Source organism: Neomonachus schauinslandi, chromosome 11, assembly GCF_002201575.2.
Source record: "Neomonachus schauinslandi chromosome 11, ASM220157v2, whole genome shotgun sequence".
Classification (NCBI taxonomy): domain Eukaryota; kingdom Metazoa; phylum Chordata; class Mammalia; order Carnivora; family Phocidae; genus Neomonachus; species Neomonachus schauinslandi.
The window spans coordinates 14681359-14704521 of record NC_058413.1 but is presented as its reverse complement, the minus strand read 5'-3'; the positions used below and the strand labels follow the sequence as shown (position 1 = coordinate 14704521).

Here is a 23163-nt window from a genome sequence, read left to right as displayed (position 1 = left end):
GGCTGGGGTTCCTGGCCTCTTTCCACCCAATCACCCCTTCCAGGAAATTAAGCAACCTACCATGCACTGGGCCTCCATCTGGCTGCCCTCTCTTCCTAGTAAGAGTGGCCTCCAGCATACTACTAGGCAACCTGCGGGTCCCAGGGCAGAAATTCTGCCAGGATCCCTTCCTTCATCAACCCCTGCGTGGAAGATGCTAACAGTGCTTCTACCTTCCCCACCCCCCTCCCCCCAGTACCCTCGGCTACCCCCTCTTCACCCTTCCCTGGATAATCCTACTTCCCAGCTCTCCCACCCACCAGCAGCTTAGGTCTGGGTGGAATCCATCACAAACTCCTCCCTCTGCAACCTCTTACCTCCACAGATCCATCCTGTGACCTCTTGTCTCCTCTGGCCTCTCCCTCCACCATTCACATTCTTACTCAAAAGTCCCTAAGACCCTGAGGCTGGATGGTGCCACAAGAGAGGAGAGCAAGCTCCCTTCAGGGAACCAAGGAACTGGCTTGCCTGGCACCCAGGGACAGTAGCTATTCGGCTCTTCACTCAATTAAAAAAGAAAGAGAGAGATCCCTGCCCTCCCCCCGACCCCACTAGCTAAGCAAGAGCAGAGCTGTGGTGAAGAGCCAGTGTGGGGCAGTTGGTGGCCAGGGCTGTAAACAGTGTGAAGACTGTAGTATTGTGCTTGTCACCTAGGGAGAAGCGCGGGCAGGTATATTGCCGCTCAGTGCACGGATGGCCTCCTCCGAGCGGTTAAGAGCACCCTCCTTCTTCGGGGCTGAGGGGCGCTCACTACCCCTAATGCGCTAAAAGCCTCTTGCCCGCCCCCTACCCCCACCCCCGCAGCCACTTTCTGGGTTCTACCTCTGCTCCTTGTGCCTCTCCAGGCCCCCTTCCCACCCATGTCTGAGCAGAGCAGCCAGCCTCCTGGGGGCCCCCTCCCCCCGGCCCCACTGAGGCCTGGAGGCCACATGAGGTGACAGTCTAAGTGCACAGGCAAACGCTCTAAGGGCAAAAGAGGAGAAAGTTGCCACTTCAAAATAAAACAATACAATCTTGAAAAAAATAATCAACCCCGCAACAATTTAAAACAGCTTCTTTGAAACCCTTTTAAATCGGTCAGTTTTTGCACAAACTATAGAAAACAGAGAGGTGAAGGTGATATATACGAAGGTGTGAAGAAACAGCAGGAAACATGCAAAACTTGTTTTTTCTGGGCATAATCTTAGTAGGAAAGGAAAAAATTCAAAACAAAAACACAAAACAATACAAAAACAAAAAATCAAAGCATCACATTTTGCTGTGGAGACTGTAGGAACAAGCATGGAGGTGGGCACAGCAGGGCTGAGGGGAAGGGGCCAGGGGGATTTGAAGGCTCCCTGCAGAGTCACTCCAGGAAAGAACCACAAAAAAAAAGAAAAAGGGCTGGCTGGGGCCCAAAACTGCAGCCTGCGGTCAAAAAGGAAAGGGGGTTCAGGTGTTTTCTGCAGTTGAGAACTCAGAAAAACAAAAGAACACATGCAGTCTCCTCAAGCCCCACAAACTATCAGCAAAATGTGCTCAGGAGCCTCAAAGGTTTTAGTGACATCTTTTATTTCATTGTTTACTTCAAAGTTGTCTTTAAAACTAAGCACACAGAGAAACAAAGCCTAGAAACGGACTGGCTGTGTGTTCACAGAAATACAAACACCACGCGGTATGTGCTAGTAGGGCTGCTCTGAAGACAGTTACAAAGAATTGGAATCACAAAATCAAGTGGTTATCTTATGAAGTTCTAGAAAAATAGATTTTTTTTTATATTCAAATGTAAGTTTAAATATTTCCCCTTCAGCAGTCGTTCTAGCAAAACCAATTTGGCAGCACAAAAGAAAAAAAAAAGGAAAAGAAAAAAGAAATAACAAAGAAAGAAACAAACATAATAAAAATACACGTCAGCATCAAAGGTCAACACAAGGTCAAAGGTGAGAGTTCAAGCATCAGAGAAGCTGAAGAGACAGGGATTTGGACGATGTACTTGACGCCACATCGACATGCTTTAGGCACAACGATGAACAAACGGCAGGAATCTAGAAAAAAAAACAAACCAGAAAGAGGGAGACCCACTGAGTTACACAGAGCAATACATCCAAACAGAGAGAGAGAGAGAAGAGGAACACTCACTGTGTACAGCCCTGAAATGAGGAGGCGGGCGGGGCGGGGGCTGGGTAATGACAGGGAACTTTTGCACATGCTAACAATGGACACAGGGAAAAGTCAAAAAGGACATGGAGGACACCAAGAAAACATCCAAGTGCCAGAGACAGAAGGGAACCTAAGGCTTGGATTTCCCCTGAGGCGCCCAAACAAGTCCGTGGTGGGAGAAGAAGAGAGGTCTCTGGTGGAACAGAGCTCCAGCCTCTCTCCTCCTCAAACCCAGGAGAAAGTAGAAGACAATGGCTGGGGTGGGGGGAACTCTCTAGGGGAGAGGGCCAGGATTTCCCCAGTTCAATGGGGAAGGCCTTGTGTTTCCAGAAATCCAAGCTCTTAGCTTCCACGCAGGCCCTGGCCACTCATGTGGGACCCAGGAGACAATGTCTGGCTGCACTCAAGGCAAATCAATTTCATGATGAAACCCAGTAAGAAACAAAACTATAGGCAGAAAACACATTTATGTTAGGTGAAACCCCCACACAACAGAAAAGGATTGCTTAAGACTTGACTGCTAGTCTCCACTCTCCGAGCTGAACCCTTCCACACCATGAGACTTGTAGGGGAGCAGCTTCTTCACAAACCATCTTTGGCCTGGGGAGAGAACTGTGCTCAAGGGCAGCGCTACTGTGCGCACTCACTGGGCAGGGGGAGGCCAACAGAGAGAAGTGCCTGGTCTCACCAGCTGGCCGCCACGGCAGCCCAGGGCCCTGCTGTGGTACACAACCCCTTTTAGAAAAGAGAACCCCACAAGCAGGTATGGAACCTCTGGGTCTGCTAGCAAAGGCAGGCTGATTGCACCTTTGCCTTTCATGTTATTCAAAAAGGCGTTTCATAAGGTCCCAGAGCCCAGGACAAGTAACAGTGAAATGGGGGGAGGAGGGGGAGGGGAGAGAGTGTAGGAAGGGAGTGGAGTTCTGGGCTTTGGAAAACCCCGCGATGGCCAAGGAGGAAGACGGAACAGAAGGTCAGCTATGGCAGCACCGGCAGCACCCTGGGGAGCACAGCTCTCTCCTCTGCCAATTCACAGCATTAACTCCTTCCCCTCTGGCAGATTATTAGCTGGGCTGCAAACGGGCCACAGAGAGTCAGTAGTTTCAATCATACACAGCACCCTGTGTGTACAACAATCACATTCTGGATTCTACAAAATCCTGGCCTTTTCCAGAGATATAATTTAGGTAATAAATATTCTCCACCCCGGAGCTGTATAAAACTTCTATAAAAATAGAAACGACATTCTTGGTTCCAGCCGGTTGGGATTCAGAACAGCGCCTCCCCAACCTAGCATTTTTTTCTTTTTTTCTTTTTTCTTTTTTATTTTTATTTTTTGCATTTATTTAAAAAATCCCATCATGACCCTGGAAGCCTTTGGAACAGTTTTATCCTTGAAACACAGGACACATTTCTCCCAGTGCGCGGAATTCAAGTTTACGTGGTTCAGCTTAAGAAGTATGTTTCATGTCTCTTAGAGGACAACAGACCCAAGATATCACTATGAGAAGGGAACAGCTGTCCCTGCTTCAATGGGATAATCCAACACCACCAAACTACCTGTACAACAGCAAGATGGTCAATCCCTGTCTGTGACCCAAACGGACAGCGTGACAAGGAAAGAGCCCCCCCAAGTCTGACTTAATACCAAACCAACCCCTTGAATCTCATCTCTGCTGCTAGGGGTCAGGACTGATGTTTGTGAGGCTGAAGATCCCAGGGACCCAGTCCCTGGCCTTGGCTAAGAGTCAGATCCCAACAGGGCTACCTCTGCCCAGATGCACATTCCCAACAGCACGTCCTTTCTGGCTCTCCACCCCCACAGCATTTCTTGGAGCTGAGGCAGGGCCCAGAGGCTGTGTGGGTCACAGGCAAGGGCTGGAGTAAGACCTGTGGGAGGCAGCAGGGAGCTAACTGTAAGCACGAGGACAAAAATGAACATGGTAATACTGAGGTAAATGAACACTAAATCCATATGGAGGCTGTAAACGTCCTGTTGTCTCCTCTGTCCCCAAGAGCAGAAGGGGCTGGAGTGGTTAGAAGAGGGGCCTGCCTTGGGGGGAATACTACATCTGGGACCCCTCAACCAAGGAGGCAAGTGCAGATTGCTCATCTTTTTAAGTAGTTAGTGCTGGCCACCGACAAATGCAGCACTCTGGCTTAAAGAGACCTTCTGATTCAGGTACACCAAGAAGCAGGCTCCTCCTCCCCTAACTCGATGGCTTTCGATCACTCTGCTCGGGAGAGATGCCCCCTTCAGCTGGATACTATAAGCCCCTCTTGGATTTACCCTCAAGAAAAAACTGTGCCTCGGGATGGAAGTGACACTCTCTGCTGTGGTCAACTACAGGGAAGGAAACCAGACAGTGTCTTCCCTAGAAGCCTTGTTTAAAGGGACCTGTTAGAAATGGGCCATGTGGTCTTGAAATAAACTAAAAACGACCTAACTGGCTGCTTCTTCCTAACAGCCAGCCACCAGCCAGGCAGAGCCAATCCAACACCAATGGATGGCTGGAAAAGCTGGTAATGGGGGACGTCTCCCTGCTTTTTGCATATGTCAGGCTAATTTAACAGGTGCTTTATTCCCAGAGAACTGTCATCCCCTTCTTGGGAAAGAGGAGCAGAAATCTTGCAAAATAGGTGGCAAGAACTCAGCAGGCAGCGAGGGAGGTGCTCCAGCCTCCAGCTCCCGGGGCCAGTGGGTGTGGGTCAATTCTCCTCACCTCCAAAGGCAGCCCTGCCTCCGCCCCCCAAGGCTCTTAGGCGCCAGTTATTTTACCCACTCTTGCACTAAGGTAGATTCTGGGGTCAGTTTTTGGTTTCACTCAGTCCTCTCTCTTGGGGTAGTTTGAGGAAAGCTCTGATCTTCTTTTTTTTAATGTTTCTTCATTCCCCCTCCTCCCCCAGGGCGGTTTGATGTTGGTCCTTCTCAACACACACTGGTTACAAACACAGCAAACTTTAAATAAAGAAAAAAACTTAGGATATGGCACCTAAACTCCAAAGTAAAACACTGGAAACCAAAGCACAAACTCGTCCTCTGTACGAAGCGAAACTCCCACAGAAGGCAGTAGCCGAGTCTTCAGGGCAAAGCTGTGCCTGCAGAGTGGCGGGGGTCAGGGTCCAGGGCTGTCAACACACAGCCTTAGGGCTTCGAATCATTAAGGGTGCTCCTCCCCCACTTACCAGAAGACCCTCTCACTCCAGTCTCAGAGGGGAGCACGCTCAGTAGGGCTTGCTGTCATTCTTCGAACGTTTGAGCTGCACTTTAAGCCGCTTCATGCCAATCTGAAAGCCGTTCATGGACTGGATGGCAGCTTGAGCCGAAACAGGATTGTCGTAACTTACAAAACCTGTGTGTCCAAGCAGAACCCAGGGGGAGGGGCATGATGAGGCAAGGAGATTCTGGGTCCTCCTTACACAGGAGATACCTTATGAGTGAGCACAGTCTGATATCCCAAATATCTCAGCAGGGACAAGCAATCCGGGAATTACATCACATGAGATAGATTAGGTTCCCAACTGTACCACTTGACATCTACGTGGCACTTTTAAGTTTTTTGACCAAGCTATTTCCATACATTATTATTATTTTTTAACCTGTGGAACAACAGTGTGGGTAGAAACCCACCATCCCTGCTACAGAAATGAAAAAACTGAGGCTCAACAAGAGGTCATGATGTCTGCCCAAGGCTGAGTTAAACAGTAACCCAAACTCAAACCCAGTTCTTCCTGCTATCATCAGCCCCTTCTCATTCTCAGTGGTAACAATACTTAACCCTCCCAACACCAGAAGAGAAGCCAACATACCAAAACACTTGCTCAGGTTTGTCTGCTTGTCTATGAAAACCTTGGCAGACACGACATTCCCAAAGGGCATAAACATCTGCAGCAGGTCCTGATCTCCAAACTCCTGGGGCAGGTGGTAGATGAACAGGTTGGCTCCCTCTGGACCTTCAAAATACCCATTGATTGAAAAGGCATCAGGGTCAAGCTTACCCCCGCTCCACCCGCCCCAACCCTGGTACCACTGTTTCTCATTTCTACCTGCGTTAACACTGTCTGGATCCTGGGGCACCTGGGTGGCTTAGTCAGTTAAGCAGCCAACTCTCGATTTTGGCTCAGGTCATGATCTCAGGGTCCTGGGATCGAGCCCCGCATTGCGCTCTGCGGGGAGTCTGCTTAAGGATTCCCTCCCTTTGCCCTTCCTCCTGCTCTTCCTCTCTCTCCCCCTCGCTCTCAAATAAATAAATCTTAAAAAAACAAAAAACAAAACCTGTCTGTATCCCAACAAACAGATTCGTTTGGAGAACTAAAGATTCTCCAAATACAAAACAGGAAACTGAAGAGCAATCACTGAAACAGACTCCTTCCCATTGAGGGGTATCAGAATTCGACCTTGTGGGAGGAGTGAGTGCTAGGACAATAAAGTAGGCAGACTTGCGTGTGGCGCAATAAAACCGGAGACTAAAGGCTTGTAGAGAAACACAGAAAAAGAGGTAGAAAGAGATTACAAACAAAACAGGTTTCAAAACTGTGCTAGAAACTACTGGGACAACAAGAGACTGGCAGTTGGGAGGCAGGAGGTGGGGACAAGGAATGACTACAAAGGGACATGAGGGAATTTCTGGGGGTGATGGAAACATTCTCCATCTGTGAATGTGGTTACATGACTGTATGCGTTCATTAAAGCTCACAGAGCTATATATTCCCAAAAGGGTGAATTTTACCGTATGTAAAGTGCACCTCAATAAAAAGAAATTATATTTTATTTATTTATTTTTTGTTTTTTGTTTTTTATTTAAAGATTTTATTTATTTATTTGACAGAGAGAGACACAGCGAGAGAGGGAACACAAGCAGGGGGAGTGGGAGAGGGAGAAGCAGGCTCCCCGCAGAGCAGGGAGCCCGATGCGGGACTCGATCCCAGGACCCTGGGACCATGACCTGAGCTGAAGGCAGTCGCTTAACCAACTGAGCCACCCAGGCGCCCAGAAATTATATTTTAAAAAGTGCCTATGGGGGCGCCTGGGTGGCTCAGTCGTTGAGCATCTGCCTTTGGCTCAGGTCATGATCCCAGAGCCCCACATCGGGCTCCCTGCTCAGCGGGAAGCCTGCTTCCCCATCCCACTCCCCCTGCTTGTGTTCCCTCTCTCACTGTGTCTCTCTGTCAAATAAATAAATAAAATCTTAAAAAAATAAAATAAAATAAAAAGTGCCTGTGATTAACACTGAGCTCAAAAATAGAATATGCTTTCCTTTTCCAACCACTTATGCTCAATGACTTTCTAACCAAAGAAGCCTTATTACAATTGCAGTCCGGCCATTCTCCAACCACCCAGCCTCCCTGCTGTTGCCAAACACATTACAGAACATTGCTGCCTCAGGGCCTTTGCAGTTGGTGCTCCTCTGCCCCCATTACTCTTCTTGCTCTAGATTTAGGCATGGCTTGCTTCCTTACTTCCTCTGGACTCTGCTTAGAACTGAAATTAGAGACCTCTGACCATTCTACACAAAATGCTATGCCTCTGGCATTCTCCATCCCTCTTTCCCATTCATCAGTCTTCAGAGCATCATGTGGAACACCTCATGCCTTTCCTGCTTTACTGTCTGTCTCCACAGTTCTTTCAGTTCCCCTACTACCACATCCTAGTGCACAGAAGCATCTTGATTGAGAGCTTGATTGAGGTGAGGATGCACAATACCAGGAGTCCTTGCTGCCGTGGCAAGAGAGGATACGTGTCTTTCCCCCACATTAGTGCTTAAACCTTGCCAGCTTCTGGCCACAGAAATCCAGTAAACTACGAGCACTGAGGTGTCAGCAGGACTCTGTATTCATGCAAACCACTGTCAGGCCTCTTTCTGCCTAGAAAGTCTCTCCTTATTTATGTCAAAGTACACACTTCCCAATTCACCAACACATGGGCCATAACTCTTTCTGTCCCATCATCTTCAGTGTGTCCTCAATTAGGAAAAATGGAGATCAAAAAAATGAGGAAAACGCCAAATAACAGAGCTTAAAAGGGACACCCAGACAGAAAATATCCTCTGACAAGTTTGTAATCCAGACTTTTTTTTTTTAAGATTTTATTTATTTGCGAGAGAGAGAATGAGAGACAGAGAGCATGAGAGGGAGGAGGGTCAGAGGGAAAAGCAGACTCCCCGCTGAGCAGGGAGCCCGATGTGGGACTCGATCCCGGGACTCTAGGATCATGACCTGAGCCGAAGGCAGTCGCTTAACCAACTGAGCCACCCAGGCGCCCAAGACGACTTCTTAACAACAACAACAACAAAAGACAGCGAAATGCTGTCAAACAGTAAGGTCACTATGCTTCTTCATCTAAAACCTGCAGCCTGGGAGCGCCTGGGTGGCTCAGTCGTTAAGCGTCTGCCTTCAGCTCAGGTCATGATCCCGGGTCTTGGGATTGGTGGGGTGGCTGCTTCTCCCTCTCCCACTCCCCCTGCTTGTGTTCCCTCTCTCGCTGTCTCTGTCAAATAAATAAAATCTTTTTAAAAAATAAAATAAAAAAGTAAAAAAATAAGACCTGCAGCCTGATTACAGGAGGGCAAACAGAGGTTCTGATCTGAGCCACATCCAGAGAACATTCCAAAAGCAGAGTACAGTTTACAGAGCTTATCAGTCTACCTTTGACAGTGCCAAAGAAAAGCATGGGTCTGACTGCCTGACTGGTCCTCTTGGCCTTTGCCCTGCCTTCACCTCTGCTGCAGGTAGAGTAATCCCCCTGTCCTCCCAGTCCTTAACTGTAGCCTCCCTTCTCTACTCACCTTCCTTCTGACTTCCAGCAGCACCAATACTCTGCTGTGTCAACAGGTTCTGGTTGTACAGAGTGGGGAGTGCTGCAGCGGCATATTGCTGGATTCCCGAGTAGGCCTGTGTGAGGGCCTCCATGGTGCTCCCGGTGCCGTTGGAAAGGCCGCTGCTCCCTAGGCCACCATTTAAAGCAGCCATCCCTTGGCGGTGTGGAAGAGCAGGATTAGCATATTGGAAAGACTCGAGTGGCACCAAAAACAAACTCCAAAGTTCTTTTTGGTCTCTCTCAGCTTCTCCCTGAGAAGGACCACCCATCTGACTGGTCAGATCTCAGGACACTCACCAGGCCTTATCGCTCATGGGAACATTAAAAACGCCACACCCACGTGTGGCTCTCCCCATTACCTTTTTCCAACCTGTGCAGGAAGCGATACCACTTACACATGACCTGCTCCATTTTCTCTTTGACTTTTCTGTCACTTTCTCATACAGAGTTGGAATGTGGTAAAATAAGAATCTCAGGTTTGGGTGCTAAAAGGGGTGTGTGTGGTCTAGGACAAGATGTGGGTAAACCCTATCGTCGAAATAGCAGCTAATATTTATTTAAACACATTCTACATGCCTGACACTGTACTAAGCCATGTGCTCGGCACTTTACCTACGTTCTCATTTACTTAACAACCCTCAAAGTGTTCTTTTCCCACTTTGCAGATGAGAAAATGACCTTAGGTGGTATTACGTTACAGCTAGTTAAGGGGCAGAGGTGGGATTTAACTCAGGTCTGACTTGAAATCCCATGATTATTTCTACCTTTACCGGGCCACCCTGTTCATTCTAATGGTGACCTACCACAGTTGTTTAAAATGTGCTACCTGAACAACGAATGGCCTAATGACATCCAGGGGCTGTCCCTCACCTGCCAAAGAGCTGACATTGAGGCCTGCCGTTGCTCCAGCTAATGTCTGCAGGGCTCCCAGGGAGGCGATGGGGTTGACAGAGCTGCTGCTGCTGGAGCTCGGTGAGGACCCTGTGATCAGAAACCCGGGTGTTAAAGTCAAGTCAACACCTGCTTCGCATGTCAACAGGAACCAAAGCACAAGACTGATACTACTCAAGTATTCTCTCAGTAAAGAGGTTTTCAGATTCCGATAACTGTCGCTGCAGGACATAAAGTCAAATAACAGTTACAACAAACTAAAAATTATGAGATTTCTCTGAAGTCAGAAGATGACATTTGAAGATTAATTGTTCACAGTCTGACCCCTTTGGAAATAGATGTTAACTACTCTCCAGAATGACAGACCCCTCTCTGGGGATTCTGCCCAAGGCACACAAGGGCATGTTGGTTCCAGTAACACACTTACCTGAACTGGTGAGTACGCTGAGGGGACTGCTGGATGTAGTGAGAGCATTGGTACCACTTGGTGTGTTCTGAGCTGCACTAGCTGCAGCGGCTAGAGCAGCCAAATTCTGTAACTGCATTGCATTTAACCCTGCAACATCCAAAGCAAGAGATCAGCCAGCACGTAAGGGTTCCTCATATCCGTTCCATCAATGACAGCACACACTGGTGAAGGCTGGTCCCAAAGAGGAACTATTCTAGATAAGCTTTACAAGCAACACTACAAGGCTCTAAAAAAGATTCAGATATCACTCAACTCATTAAGAAACTTGACATCATTGCCTCAAGAGAAGATATCCAATCCAATAGCATGCCACCCCAAGTGAATATTCAGAAAAGGGACTGGCAATTAGGAAACCAAGACAGGGTAAGGTCTGTGGTCCACCACAAAGCCAGGTGTCCAAGAGAACAACAAATGATAAAACTTGTGGCACAGAATGGAACTGCATCCGAGCCCCTCACTCATACTTTATAGGGGATTTGCTCTTTCCAATGGAGGTGGACAGGCAGAAAACGCAGCAGGATCCAGGTGACCAAGGGGGATAATGACAGAGGAGGATGCACATGAGAAAAGCAATAGGAGAAAGACTAAAGAAAAACCACCACTGAAGAGCAGATTACTCATTAGTAGGAGGAGAAAAAAACACCAAGGGGAAAAAACCTCCAAGCAACAGTTAAAAGGAGGAAGAAATCTGAACTGCACTGACAGTATGCTGCAAACCATTTATTAGATGATGGAAAAGCAGATGGGAGGTGGTGGTTGGGGGTAGAGTTAGTGAGAATAAAAACTGAACTACAACACAGATTTACAATCTAGCAAATTTCCAAAAACATAGCAAACTCCAAGTCCTTGAGACAAAGTGAACCCCTATCAAAATTTCTCAAATAGCAAATTGCAGTTCACTTAAGACTACCCCTTTCTCAAATGCACCTGCTGAGCCTTAATCCACTGCAGAAGGGGTAGCGGCAGGGGGCACTGGAAATGCTTCGCTCCCCCCATCCACTAACTTGTCTGACAGCCCCACCTTCAAGTCTGTCTGTGGAGCCCCATCTTTTGTCATAACTTAAGTATTTGTCAATTAAGTTTTCCGTGCACGTTAACAGCAACAAAAGGTAATTCACCTAAGAAATAACATGCATAAGACAGAGGTAAACTAACTGCCTAGGTTCTAGCAGTTTCTGGTAAGCCATTTGCATGGATGCTGTCTTAGGCTTCAAAGAGTCACTGGAAAAATCACTTTATTGGGGAAATAAAGAGTTCCTGCAATTTTCTCCTTATCAAAATGGCTTCAGATAGTCTACTCGTGCTAACAGCTCTTCTCCATCTTCCTCCTCAACAGAGACTTAAAGGGGTGGAGAGCATCAGACAACCCCAGAGCAATCTTGTGTAGCAACTAAAAGAGCCACCTTCCAGAGACAAGGCAGTTGAGTCCTGGGATGTTCATCTCACGTTGGGTTTATGAAACGGGTGGGAAAACATCTGTTTTCTGTACAAACGGTCCAAAACTCTCAGACTGCTGTTGGCTGGGCCTCGTGGCCTGGTTGCTGCCGCTCCTCCACAGCAGTGAAACACTTACCTCCCATCGGGTGGAGGCCGCTCAGGGTGCTGAGGTTCCCAGAGGAGGCAGTCTGCTGAAGGAGCTGCAAATAAAGCTAGACATTACACCAAAAAACAGAACAAGAGTGAGAGTGAGGGCTGGTTCTGCATCTGGGATAACTCTACAGCACAGCAAAGCGAGAGTGCAGAGGCCCCCAGAGAGAAGAGAGCTGAAGACAAGAACCCAAGCCAACACAACAGAAACATGAGGCTTATTACAGCACAGGACAATACGACACGGCTAAAGCCCTGCCCCAGGAGACAGTTACATTCACTGAGTACTAAGCCAGGCTCAAGTCCCTGGGCAACAGAGGGCAGCACAGCAGAGGACAGGAGGAGAGCAGAGAACTAAGCTCAACTCAAGCAGCTATGTAATCACTGCAGTGAGTGTCCACACATGGATGACCGCCACATCTAGTTCCTCTCTCCCAAGTTCTCCTTAGTTCGGGCCACACATCTTATTTTGTAGATTGTTTCCACCTAAATATTCAACTTCTACATCACACAACTACTTTAAATATCAAATCTAACCATTTCAGGGTCTTTCTTTCTTGGAGTCCTTCTTTGCTGGTCACAACAGACCCATGACTAATCAGTCTTTCCACACTCTTCACACATCCATCCAGCCCCATTTATCTCCTCCCCCACAAATTGGTCTCCACTGTTGCAGATGACCAAATGACTGACTGACTGATAGATCAGTTCGGTGTATATTCCCTTTCAATGGTTGTTCCCTAACAAATAAAACAAGAGGGCCTGTCCATGAGCTTATGGATCTTTGTGACCTTATTCACTATCTTAGCATATAGTAACCTGTGTCTAACAAACCTGCTGAAAACCTTTGCTCCATTCAAAGCCAATCACTTTTCCTTATGGACAACCGATATTCCTGTTTCTGGATCCTTTATTCAACCTGTTGCTCATTCCCATAAACACCTGGCCTGGTTTCCCTGTCATTATGAACCTCTTTAGTCCATATAGGTTTCAGGAGGTCCACAAACCTCCAATACAGAATGAAAAAATGTGCATGCACATAATTTTTATCAGCCTCTCAGCGGGGTCCACACCCCACAAAGATTAAGAACCACTGCTCTAGTCCAAAAGAGATCAGGTTCAAGTCCACCTATTCCAGAAAGAACCTCACAATTAATGATAATATACCATTTATACACCCACATCTTTATTTTTGTCTGAAATACCTCGGGCAATGTGCTCAATTCCAAGTGGTGGACTGTGCATACTGTACTTGGCACCTTCATTTCCTCCCTAAATGAGAACAGCTCTGAGGGCAGGGATCATGTCTAACTAAAACAAAGAGACTTCAGCTCTCAACAAATACCATCATGCACTGCTGGATATGGCAATGGCAATAAAAAGGGGAGTCTTCCCTAAAAAGAGCTTCAAAACTCTCTAAGAAAAGCAAATGCATTACCATGGAGATCATTTTCAACATATCATCATTTTGGCAAAAGACCAAAATAAAATCTTCCTGAATTTTCTGAACTTATAAGCAATGTTCTAGCCCTAAGAAACATTTTAACCTGTTGAGATATATCAACCATCTACATTTTTTTAAAATGACATGTGATGATCTTTATTTTTTTTAAGATTTTATTTATCTGAGAGAGAGAAAAAGAGAGAGAGAGCATGAGAAGGAAGAGGGTTAGAGGGAGAAGCAGACTCCCCGTCAAGCAGGGAGCCCGATGCGGGACTCAATCCTGGGACTCCAGGATCATGACCTGAGCCGAAGGCAGACACTTAACCAACTGAGCCACCCAAGCACCCCCCATCTACATTTTTTGACTTCAGAGAAATACTAGCTAGAAAACTGGGATTTTTTCTAACGTTTTAGAAATATGAAGGCCATATTTGGTGTCAAATTAGCCAAAACTCAGTACTGAAGGACAGAAATCATTGCCTTTCTTCTGTTTCTGTAGAACAGTGTTTTAAAGGATGAGAAGTGAAAGACTATAATTATTCTTATGTGTATATTTCTGGGACTATCCATACAAATCTAATGGTTTCAGCACTGATTTTCCTTCGGTGATAGCTTCACAGATGAGACAGTTTTAAGTGTCTTGTACTGTCTGCTATTCTTTCAAGGGTTAAAGCAGTGGTGATCCCCTATAATATATATTGTAGATCTAGTAAATCTAAATAACAAACTGGAGCCTTTGGACTACATGACTCAAACTCAACAAAAGAGAGATCAAATTAAAGGATCTATTTACAATGTAGTAAACTCAAATATACACCTGTAATACTCATTTAATAATGTCCGTATCAGTATCTTGACCTCTCAGTCAGCAGGAAGAAACATTTATCATACTCTTCAGGGAAGACTCAATTAGGATTTTAAAGATGCCTTCTGCATCTGGGAGAAAGAAATGGAGAAAGGTATTTGGTAGTTAAGATTCCCTCAAGATCTTCTTTTAAGAAAACTAAAGGGACAGGGACATATGAAATCTTTCTAAATCTTTGTATCAGGAAATCAGGATTTCACTTTAATAAAGTAGCGGAAGTCTCAAGATATAACCCAAGATATGTGATGAGAGAGAAAAGAGAAAGAAAGATGGTGAGACAGATACACTAACGTAAAGAATATTGCACTGCCTGAAGTTTTACAAAAAAATTGGACACGTTAAAGTCGTAAATGCCATTGTGTCTATTAGCTAGGGACAGCACAAGAAGAAACAGCTGGGAGCTTGCACAGTCTGCAGAAAGCAAACCACAAAGACTCACTGCTAAATACTGGGGTCCAAGAGTATTTAGACCAGCAAGGTTTCCCCACACAGATGCTGCGCTGATTTGCTGCATCTGCTGCTGGAGCTGCTGGGCCATTCTCTTCTGTTCTTTGTCCTTCTGCGTATCAGCAAATTTTACCACCATGGGAGATGAGCAACCCTATGAAAACACCAAAGCCAAAGGGTCAAATTCCTCCTTCTGGGTGAAAGAAAAAATCCTTTGTAGTGACACACAAGATGCATTCTAATTTCATTCACTGCCAAATGACTCTCTTCCTGATAGACACAAGTGGCAAAAGACAAATTTAAAAGGGCTACTTCTAATATGTTAACTTCAAGAGAACATCATTTTTTAACTTTAAGATGTTTAGCCTACTTAACCTTTAGGGCAATCGGACGCTGTACATGCTGCAGAGCTCCGATGGCCAGCTGTCCTAGTACTCTCAGGCTAAGGAACCTTCCCTTTCATTCATCTGCTCCCTACCTCCATGGTCTGTGCTTGGTGCATTGCCTTGATAGCCGTCTGTGCCATGGCTCTTGTTGTAAAAGTCACAAATGCACAACCTGGTAAGAGAAGTGTCAATAACTCATTCATTCATTTGCTTATTAATTATCTGATAGACATTTACTGAGCACCTACTATGTGCCAAGTACTGTGCTAGCAATACAGTTATGGTTCCTGCCTTCAGGGGGTTTAAGATCTAGTGGAGGAGACAGATACATCATAACAGTGCTAGGTGCTTTCATGAAAAACCGGGGAAGCACAAGAGGAAAGAAAGTACATGATAAGGGGATAAAGGAGGAATCACAATCCTCTAGTTCCTCTTGAGAAGAAAGTGTTCCATTTTGGCATTAAGGACCTCTCCAAGCACAAAAAGAGAAAATTTTAACACATGAAACTGAAGTGTAGAATGTAGACTCCTTAGGGGGTTGGGACAATTCTAAAGGAATCAACTGGTAGGAGGAGCCATGATGGGACCTAGATTTACAACACCAAGCCCAACCTCTCCATCATGACAAGGCCATGTTGGCTAGGGAACACTGGTTTCCACTGGTCCAACCAAAAGAGACTCCAAATTTAAATATCTTTAAAAGCTAAAAATGTACCCACCTCGGCTCAGGCCATCAGGTCCCCGTAATATCCGGCATTCTTCAATCTGTCCAAATGAAGAGAACATGACTCGGATGTCATTTTCAGTGCACTTCTTGGAAATCATACCAATAAACAGCTTCCGGTCTTCCACTGCTAAGAGAGTAAAACACAAAAGGCTTGAACATTATTACTACAAGAGATCGTGTAGCACAGACTCTGGAGTCAGACTATGTTTGAATCCTGGCTGTATGCCTCTATACCATATTACCTGGATTCAAGATAAGCATTTTTTCATCATTTAGCACCTACCTCCTCTTATATCAATTGTACCTTAAAATTAAAATTGGAAGCATTTAGATGACGTAATTGTAGTTTTGTGATCTTGTGAAAGTTACTTAACCATTCCACGACTGTCACCTCTGATTAATAGGGATAAACGTGTTTATTTTAAAGGTAGCTGTAGGGGCGCCTGGGTGGCTCAGTCGTTAAGCGTCTGCCTTCGGCTCAGGTCATGATCCCAGGGTCCTGGGATCGAGCCCCGCATCGGGCTCCCTGCTCCGCAGGAAGCCTGCTTCTCCCTCTCCCAGTCCCCCTGCTTGTGTTCCTGCTCTCGCTGTCTCTCTCTCTCTGTCAAATAAATAAATAAAATCTTTAAAAAAAAATGTTTAAAAAGGTAGCTGTAGGTATTACATGCAAAGCACTTGCCTAGCACTTAGTGATGTTTGTTGTTACTAGCAGTACTACTGTACCAAAGGATGAGTCTTCACACTTAACTGATACGACAAGAGAAACACAACACACCTTTCAGTGAGTGTAACTGTCACTTTCCTTTTCTGATTATTCTCTTGAGGACTATGTTCTCCTTCTTAACTTGTCCATCCTCCCACCCCCATTTCTGTCCATAAGAAATTATACTGATCAAAGACATCCTAGTTTACTCTAAAATGTTCTTATACTGTTTACCTATCAACTTTATCTCATTATTTACCATATTTAAAGGAAAAAAACTATTTATTTATTTTTTAAAAGATTTTATTTAGGGGCGCCTGGGGTGGCTCAGTCGGTTAAGTATCTGCCTTCAGCTCAGGTCATGATCCCAAGGTCCTGGGATTAAGCTCCACATCGGGCTCTCTGCTCAGCAGACAGTTTGCTTCTCCCTCTCCCTCTGCCCCTCCCCCCACTCATTCTGTTTCACTCTTCCTCTCTCTAATAAATAAAATCTTAATATTTTTTAAGATTTTATTTATTTGAGAGAGGGAGAGGGAGAGTGAGAGAGAGAGCATGAGCAAGCACAGAGGGACAGTGAGAGGGAGAAGCAGACTCCCCAGTGAGGAAGGAGCCCGATGCAGGGCTCAATTTCAGAACCCTGAGATCATGACCTGAGCTGAAGGCAGATGCTTAACCAGCTGAGCCACCCAGGTGCCCTGAAAAAAAAAAAAAAATCTAGATGATAGATTACTTAGTGCACTGGACTACTATCTTACTTCATACTCAAAATGGCTTAGACTTGAAACCATAAAACCTAAAAGACCTGAAACCACAGAACTCCTAAAAACCGAAGTAGTAAAGCTCCTTAATATGGATCTTAGAGATGATTTTTTGGATCTGACTCCAAAAACAAAGACAACAAAAGCAAAAATAAACAAGTGGGGCTACGTCAAACTAAAAAGCTTCTACAAAGAAAACCACCAACAAAATGCAAAGGCAACCTACTGAATGGGAGAATATTTGTAAATCATTTATCTGATAAGAGGTTAATATCTAAAATAAAGACCTATATTTGATGAAACGTTCAAGTCAAACACAGAATAAAGCCAGCAGGAAGAGAAAGCATGAGGAACCAGAGAGCTTCTTCACCTGGTTTACTGACCATTCTGATACAGGTGCAGATGAGTTAGGAGAGGTCATCAAAGATGATATTTGGCCAAATCCACTACAGTACTACTTGGTTCCCGATATGAATGATGAAGGGGAAGGAGATGATGATGATGATGAAGGAGGAGGAGGACTGGAAAATATCGATAAAGAAGGAGATGAGGATGAAGGTGAAGTTGAAGATGATGATGAGGGAGAAGAAGGAGAGGAGGATGAGGGGGAGGAAGGAGAGGAGGATGAAGGAGAAGATGACTAATGGAACACTGATGGATTCCAAACTTCCTTTTTTAATTTTCTTCAGTCCCTGGGAGCAAATTTTTTTTTTTTCTTTTCTCCTCTTGTGCTCATTTGCCCTGTTTTTTGAAGTCTTTTTTCTCTTCCTTTATACCATGGTTTTCAACTTATTTTGGGGGGAAATACCTTGAGCAGAATACAGTGGGAAAAGAATCTCTACCCCTTTCTGTTCCAAATTCATTTTTATCCCTTCCTGTCTCAACAAAAACTTTATGGAATCAACACCACCATGGTCTGTGGGAAAAAAGGAAAACCTTCTGCTCCCTTAGCTCTGCTGGAAGCTGGAGGGTGCTAAGCCCCTGTGTAGTAGTGCAAAGAATTCTAGCTTTTTTCCTCCTTTCTCTGTATATTGGGCTCAGAGATTACACTGTGTTCCTATGTGAATATGGACAGTTAGCATTTACTAACATGTACCTACTTTCTCTTGTTTAAAAAAAAGAAAAAAAAAACTTTAAAAAATGGGATTATAGGAGGACAGCAAAGGATGGGTTTGAGATGTTTGGGTGGGTTAAGTGGGCATTTTGACAACATGGCTTCTCCTTTGGCATGTTTAATTGTGATGTTTAACAGACATCCTTGCAGTTTAAGATGACACTTTTAAAATAAAACTCTCTCCTAATGATGACTTGAGCCCTGCCACTCGATGAGAGAATCAGCAGAACCTGTAGGATCTTATTTGGAATTGACATTCTCTATTGTAATTTTGTTCCTGTTTATTTTTAAATTTTCTTTTTGTTTCACTGGAAAGGAGAGATGATGCTCAGTTTTAAACGTTAAAAGTGTACAAGTTGCTTTGTTACAATAAAACTAAATGTGTACACAAAGGATTTGATGCTTTTCGCTCAGAACAGGTATATTTGGGGCGGGGTGGCTCAGTCGTTGAGCGTCTGCCTTCGGCTCAGGTCGTGATCCCAGGGTCCTGGGATCGAGCCCCGCATCGGGCTCTCTGTTCAGCAGGGAGCCTGCTTCTCCCTCTCCCTCTGCCTGCTGCCCCCCCCTGCTTGTGCTCTGTCAAATAAATAAAATCTTTAAAAAAAAAAAAAAAGAAAGAAAACCAGGTGTATTTAATATGATTTTTCCAAGTTTGATTTGTATAACGTATTGTCAAACTTTGTCACCCTGACTCTGTATTTTTTGATACGCACTTTGCAGGGTGACCTCAGGGCTGTGTGACTGAGAAAGGGATCTGAATCAATGTAGTAATGTCTCCAAAGCCAGGAGCCATCGTGGGTACAATTTGCTGTCAGTTTCTAAAATCTTCACATCAATCGGGATACCAGATTGCTCAAAACTCAGTTCTGATTATGTTGTGCCCTTGATTTGTGTCTCAAATTGGCATTTTTAAAAATGGGCCTTTATTTACCTGGATATAATAATAGTGCCTGCCACCACCATCAGACAGACCTGGTGCTCTAATGCCAAGTTACACACAAGGCAGTTACTGGCATGTCTTCGTTGGTACTATGAAATATGGCCGAGAAGACAGACTCTCAAAGTAAGAAGTCTGTGTTGGTGGTAAGAAACTCAGGAGTACTTTTGTCTCAAAGTACTAGCTATTTAGCATATAGCTCTCCAGCGAGGCCTGTCTGTGTGAATCCGGGTGAGATGCTGGGCCCTGCTCTGCTAAATGCCATTGTGCATAGGATACCATTTTGGGAAGCTGCCTAATGCATAAGGTTTTTAATGCTGTAAATTATAGGAGCTAAAATTAAATGCCACTTAACTTTTTCAGAGATGAATTAATGGACAGCCTGGTCAAAATTCAAAGCTTTTTGATGTATAAAACTTTATAAATGGAACTATTCCATCAATAGGCAAAGCGTAATGAAAACCTGTCTAGATGGATAGTATGTAATTTCTGCACAGGTCTTGTTTAGTAATACGTCACCGTATACTGGTCAGGAATCTTGCTCCAATAAAGGAACATAAAGATTAAAATAAATAAATAAATTAAATAAAATAAAGACTCATACAACTCAACAGCAAATGAAACAAAACACCTGGTTAAAATACAGGCAGAGGATGTGAACAGATATTTTTCCAAAGACATACAGATGGCCACCAGGTATATGAAAAGATGCTCAACATCACTAATTATCAGGGAAATGCAAATCAAAATCACAATAAGGTATCAATCACCTCACACCTGTCAGAATGGCTATAATCAAAAAGACAAGAAATAACAAGAGTTGGTGAGAATGTGAAGAGAGCCCTTGTGTACTGTTGGTGGGAATATAAATTGGTTGCAGCCACTGTAAAAATTACTACGGAGGGTCTTCAAAAAATTAGAGAGAGCTAACCATATGACCCAGCAATTCCACTTCTGGGTATTTATCTGAAGAAAATGAAAACACTAACTCCAAAAGCTGCACACTCAGGGCGCCTGGCTGGCTGAGTCAGTGGAGTGTGCGACTCTTCGATCTTGGGGTTGTGAGTTCAAGTCCCACATTGGGTGTAGAGATTACGTAAAAATAAAATCTTAAAAAAAGAAAAAAAGCTGCACACCCATGTTCACTGCAGCATTATTTTCAATAGCCAAGAGACAGAAAGCACCTAAGTGTCCATCAAGAGGTAATAGGTGTCCATCAAGAGGTAACGGATAAAGAAAATGTGGGGTACACACATACACACACCTTGGATATTATTCAGCCATAAAGAAGAATGGAATCTTGCCATTGTGACAACACAGAAGGACCCTGCAGGCATTATGCTGAGTGAAAGAATTCAGACAGAGAAACATACTGTCTGATCTCACTTACATGTAAAACCTTAAAAAACAAACGAACAAACCCACCCCCCCACCCCCGAAGTTCACAGATACACACAACAGGACTGATGGTTGCCAGAGGTCAGGTGTAAGGGAGTGGGCAAAAAGGGCGAAAAGGATCAAAAGGTACAAACTACCAGTTAATAGTACTATACTGCATATTTAAAAGGTGCTTAGAAAGTAGATCTTAAAAATTCTCACCGAAAGAAAATCATTTTTAGAACTTTGTAGGATGACAGATACTAACTAGACTTATCATGGGTGATCATTTCTAATATATACAAGTACTGAATCATTATGTTGCACACCTGAGATCAATTTAATATTTTGTCACTTAGATGTCAATTAAAAAAAAAAACAGAAACAGGGGCGCCTGGGTGGCTCAGTCTTTAAGCGTCTGCTTCGGCTCAGGTCATGATCCCAGGGTCCTGGGATCGAGCCCCACATCGGGGTCCCTGCTCGGCGGGAGGCCTGCTTCTCCCTCTCCCACTCCCCCTGCTTGTGTTCCCTCTCTCTGTCAAATAAATAAATAAAATCTTAAAAACAATTGCTTAAAGCAAATACAATCCAGATGCCATCAGAACGAATAGTAAACTAGAAGAAACCTTATAAGGGGAGGGCTTTACACACTTGCTTACCATTGTTCTTCTCACTGTCGGCAGGTTTCATCTGTATAGGATGATGCATCTAAAAAAGAAAACACATACGTATTATCACTGTACACATTGAAGGCATTCAGAAATATAAACGAGGACTCTAAAGGAAATGCCGAAACTAGAGCCTTGAGTTTTCTCTGACCTCACATCTGTCTCGTGATCATTTCTTCCCAAAATATCAAAATAGACAGAATCTGAATCAAGAAGTCAAAATTCTCTTGGCTAAGAGAGAACTAAACCACTTTCAGCCTATCTTCTTTGAAATGTTCCCTTTATGTCTTCCTTCGTATCAATCCCTCGGGCAGTCACCTTTTCCCCAAAATGTTTTCCAGTGTGTGCCTGACATGCATAAGTATGTTCCATATGTCAAAACCACCACAGTTCCACTTACTAGTAGGAGCTTTCTTACCCCTGGGAGGACCTTCATGTTGTGAAGAGCATTCTGCGCTTCTAATGCAGCTTTGCGGGTGTAAAATGTAACAAAACAGCACCCTGCAATAAATAAAATTTCACCAAATCAAACCAGTCCTTTGAAAGCAGATAATTCCTAGAGTACTCCCTCCTCCATGGACATACTGGAACTTCAAAGAGAAGGCTAAGCTTATTAAAATTAGCAACCCAGGGCGCCTGGGTGGCTCAGTCGTTAAGCGTCTGCCTTCGGCTCAGGTCATGATCCCGGGGTCCTGGGATCGAGTCCCGCATCAGGCTTCCTGCTCAGCGGGAGGCCTGCTTCTCCCTCTCCCACTCCCCCTGCTTGTGTTCCTGCTCTCGCTATCTCTCTCTCTGTCAAATAAATAAATAAAATCTTAAAAAAAATAAATAAAATAAAATTAGCAACCCCCCGGAGAAGCAGAAAAAACCCTACATTACTTTCTATGCATTTTCTTTATTGTTAATAGTCTCTTGAGTTCTACTAAAATTCTTTAGCTGCTCCTCTAACTTCTCTGGGAAAGATAACTTCCCCTACAAATGTCACTGTACCATGCCATTCAACCCACCCTAGTTGGAGCACCAGGTTATGTGGGGTAAGACATTCAGGAACAAACAAAAGAGACAGGGGCCCTGCATTCTTGCAGCTTGTAGTCTACCAGGAACTCATTCTTTTTCAGAATAAATCACTCCTTACATTGTAGCCAATTTCTACCATATGCCTCAAACATAATTACCATTTATTAAATTATAAAATGACGAAAGAGCAAGAAACTCTTAGTTATCTTTTTTTGGACCCTTGGTTTTCATCAAATATAATTAAGCTTCTAACAGCACATGGCCCTGACTACGGAGATCTGCAGATTTTGTGCTTTGTATCTTTATTAGGGATAGGAGGGGAGAAGTGTGTCTTGTAAATATGGGCTCCTAGTCCCGTGAGATACAATACTGATTCCTTTCAAAATCAGTCCAATTAAGATTCTAAATCACTGCATGTTATATCGCCAGTCATTTTCAGAAACTATAATACTTTATATTTTTGGTTAACTATGCCAGAAAAAGAAAATGATTTCTCTGCTTCTAGATCCTCTGTTACTAAGCTGGCTTCAAATATAATAATCCTGCTTGCTTACATCTGCACTGTAGAACAGCTTCCACAGAAAATTATTCTGAAATAGATTATCTGGAAAAGAATATTACATGCGCATGTACAGGGCAAAGCTAATGGCTTTTCTACCATTGTTTCCATAAAGCTTCTACTTTGGTAGGTATTTCTGCAAGTAGCTCAGCCTTTCTTCCATTCATCTTGTAGGCTACAACAAACAGGTCCCTCCTGGTTGCTAAGCCATCCTGCAAG

At 44.4% G+C, this 23163-nt stretch overlaps 1 protein-coding gene across 10 annotated transcripts in view; it reads right to left on the bottom strand.

Annotated features, from left to right (window-relative positions):
* Nucleotides 1-245: 245 nt before the first annotated feature.
* The window catches only part of CELF1 (CUGBP Elav-like family member 1), a 35136-nt gene continuing 12218 nt past the window's right edge, over nt 246-23163 (bottom strand). The window contains exons 3-14 of one of the 10 annotated variants that reach the window (XM_044919278.1): nt 21787-21869; nt 21360-21408; nt 15804-15938; nt 15177-15256; nt 14691-14852; nt 11929-12004; nt 10314-10442; nt 10016-10018; nt 9866-9976; nt 8964-9149; nt 5989-6132; nt 246-5531 (exon numbers count right to left, since the gene is read on the bottom strand). In XM_044919278.1, coding sequence (XP_044775213.1) covers nt 5404-5531; nt 5989-6132; nt 8964-9149; nt 9866-9976; nt 10016-10018; nt 10314-10442; nt 11929-12004; nt 14691-14852; nt 15177-15256; nt 15804-15938; nt 21360-21408; nt 21787-21869 — 1286 coding nt within the window. In that variant the 3' untranslated portion in view covers nt 246-5403. Of the gene's footprint in view, nt 5554-5988; nt 6133-8963; nt 9150-9865; nt 9977-10015; nt 10019-10313; nt 10443-11282; nt 11286-11928; nt 12005-14690; nt 14853-15176; nt 15257-15803; nt 15939-21359; nt 21409-21786; nt 21870-23163 lie in introns of all 10 variants that reach the window. The other 9 variants (XM_044919279.1, XM_044919280.1, XM_044919275.1 and 6 more) reach the window with 9 other exon arrangements.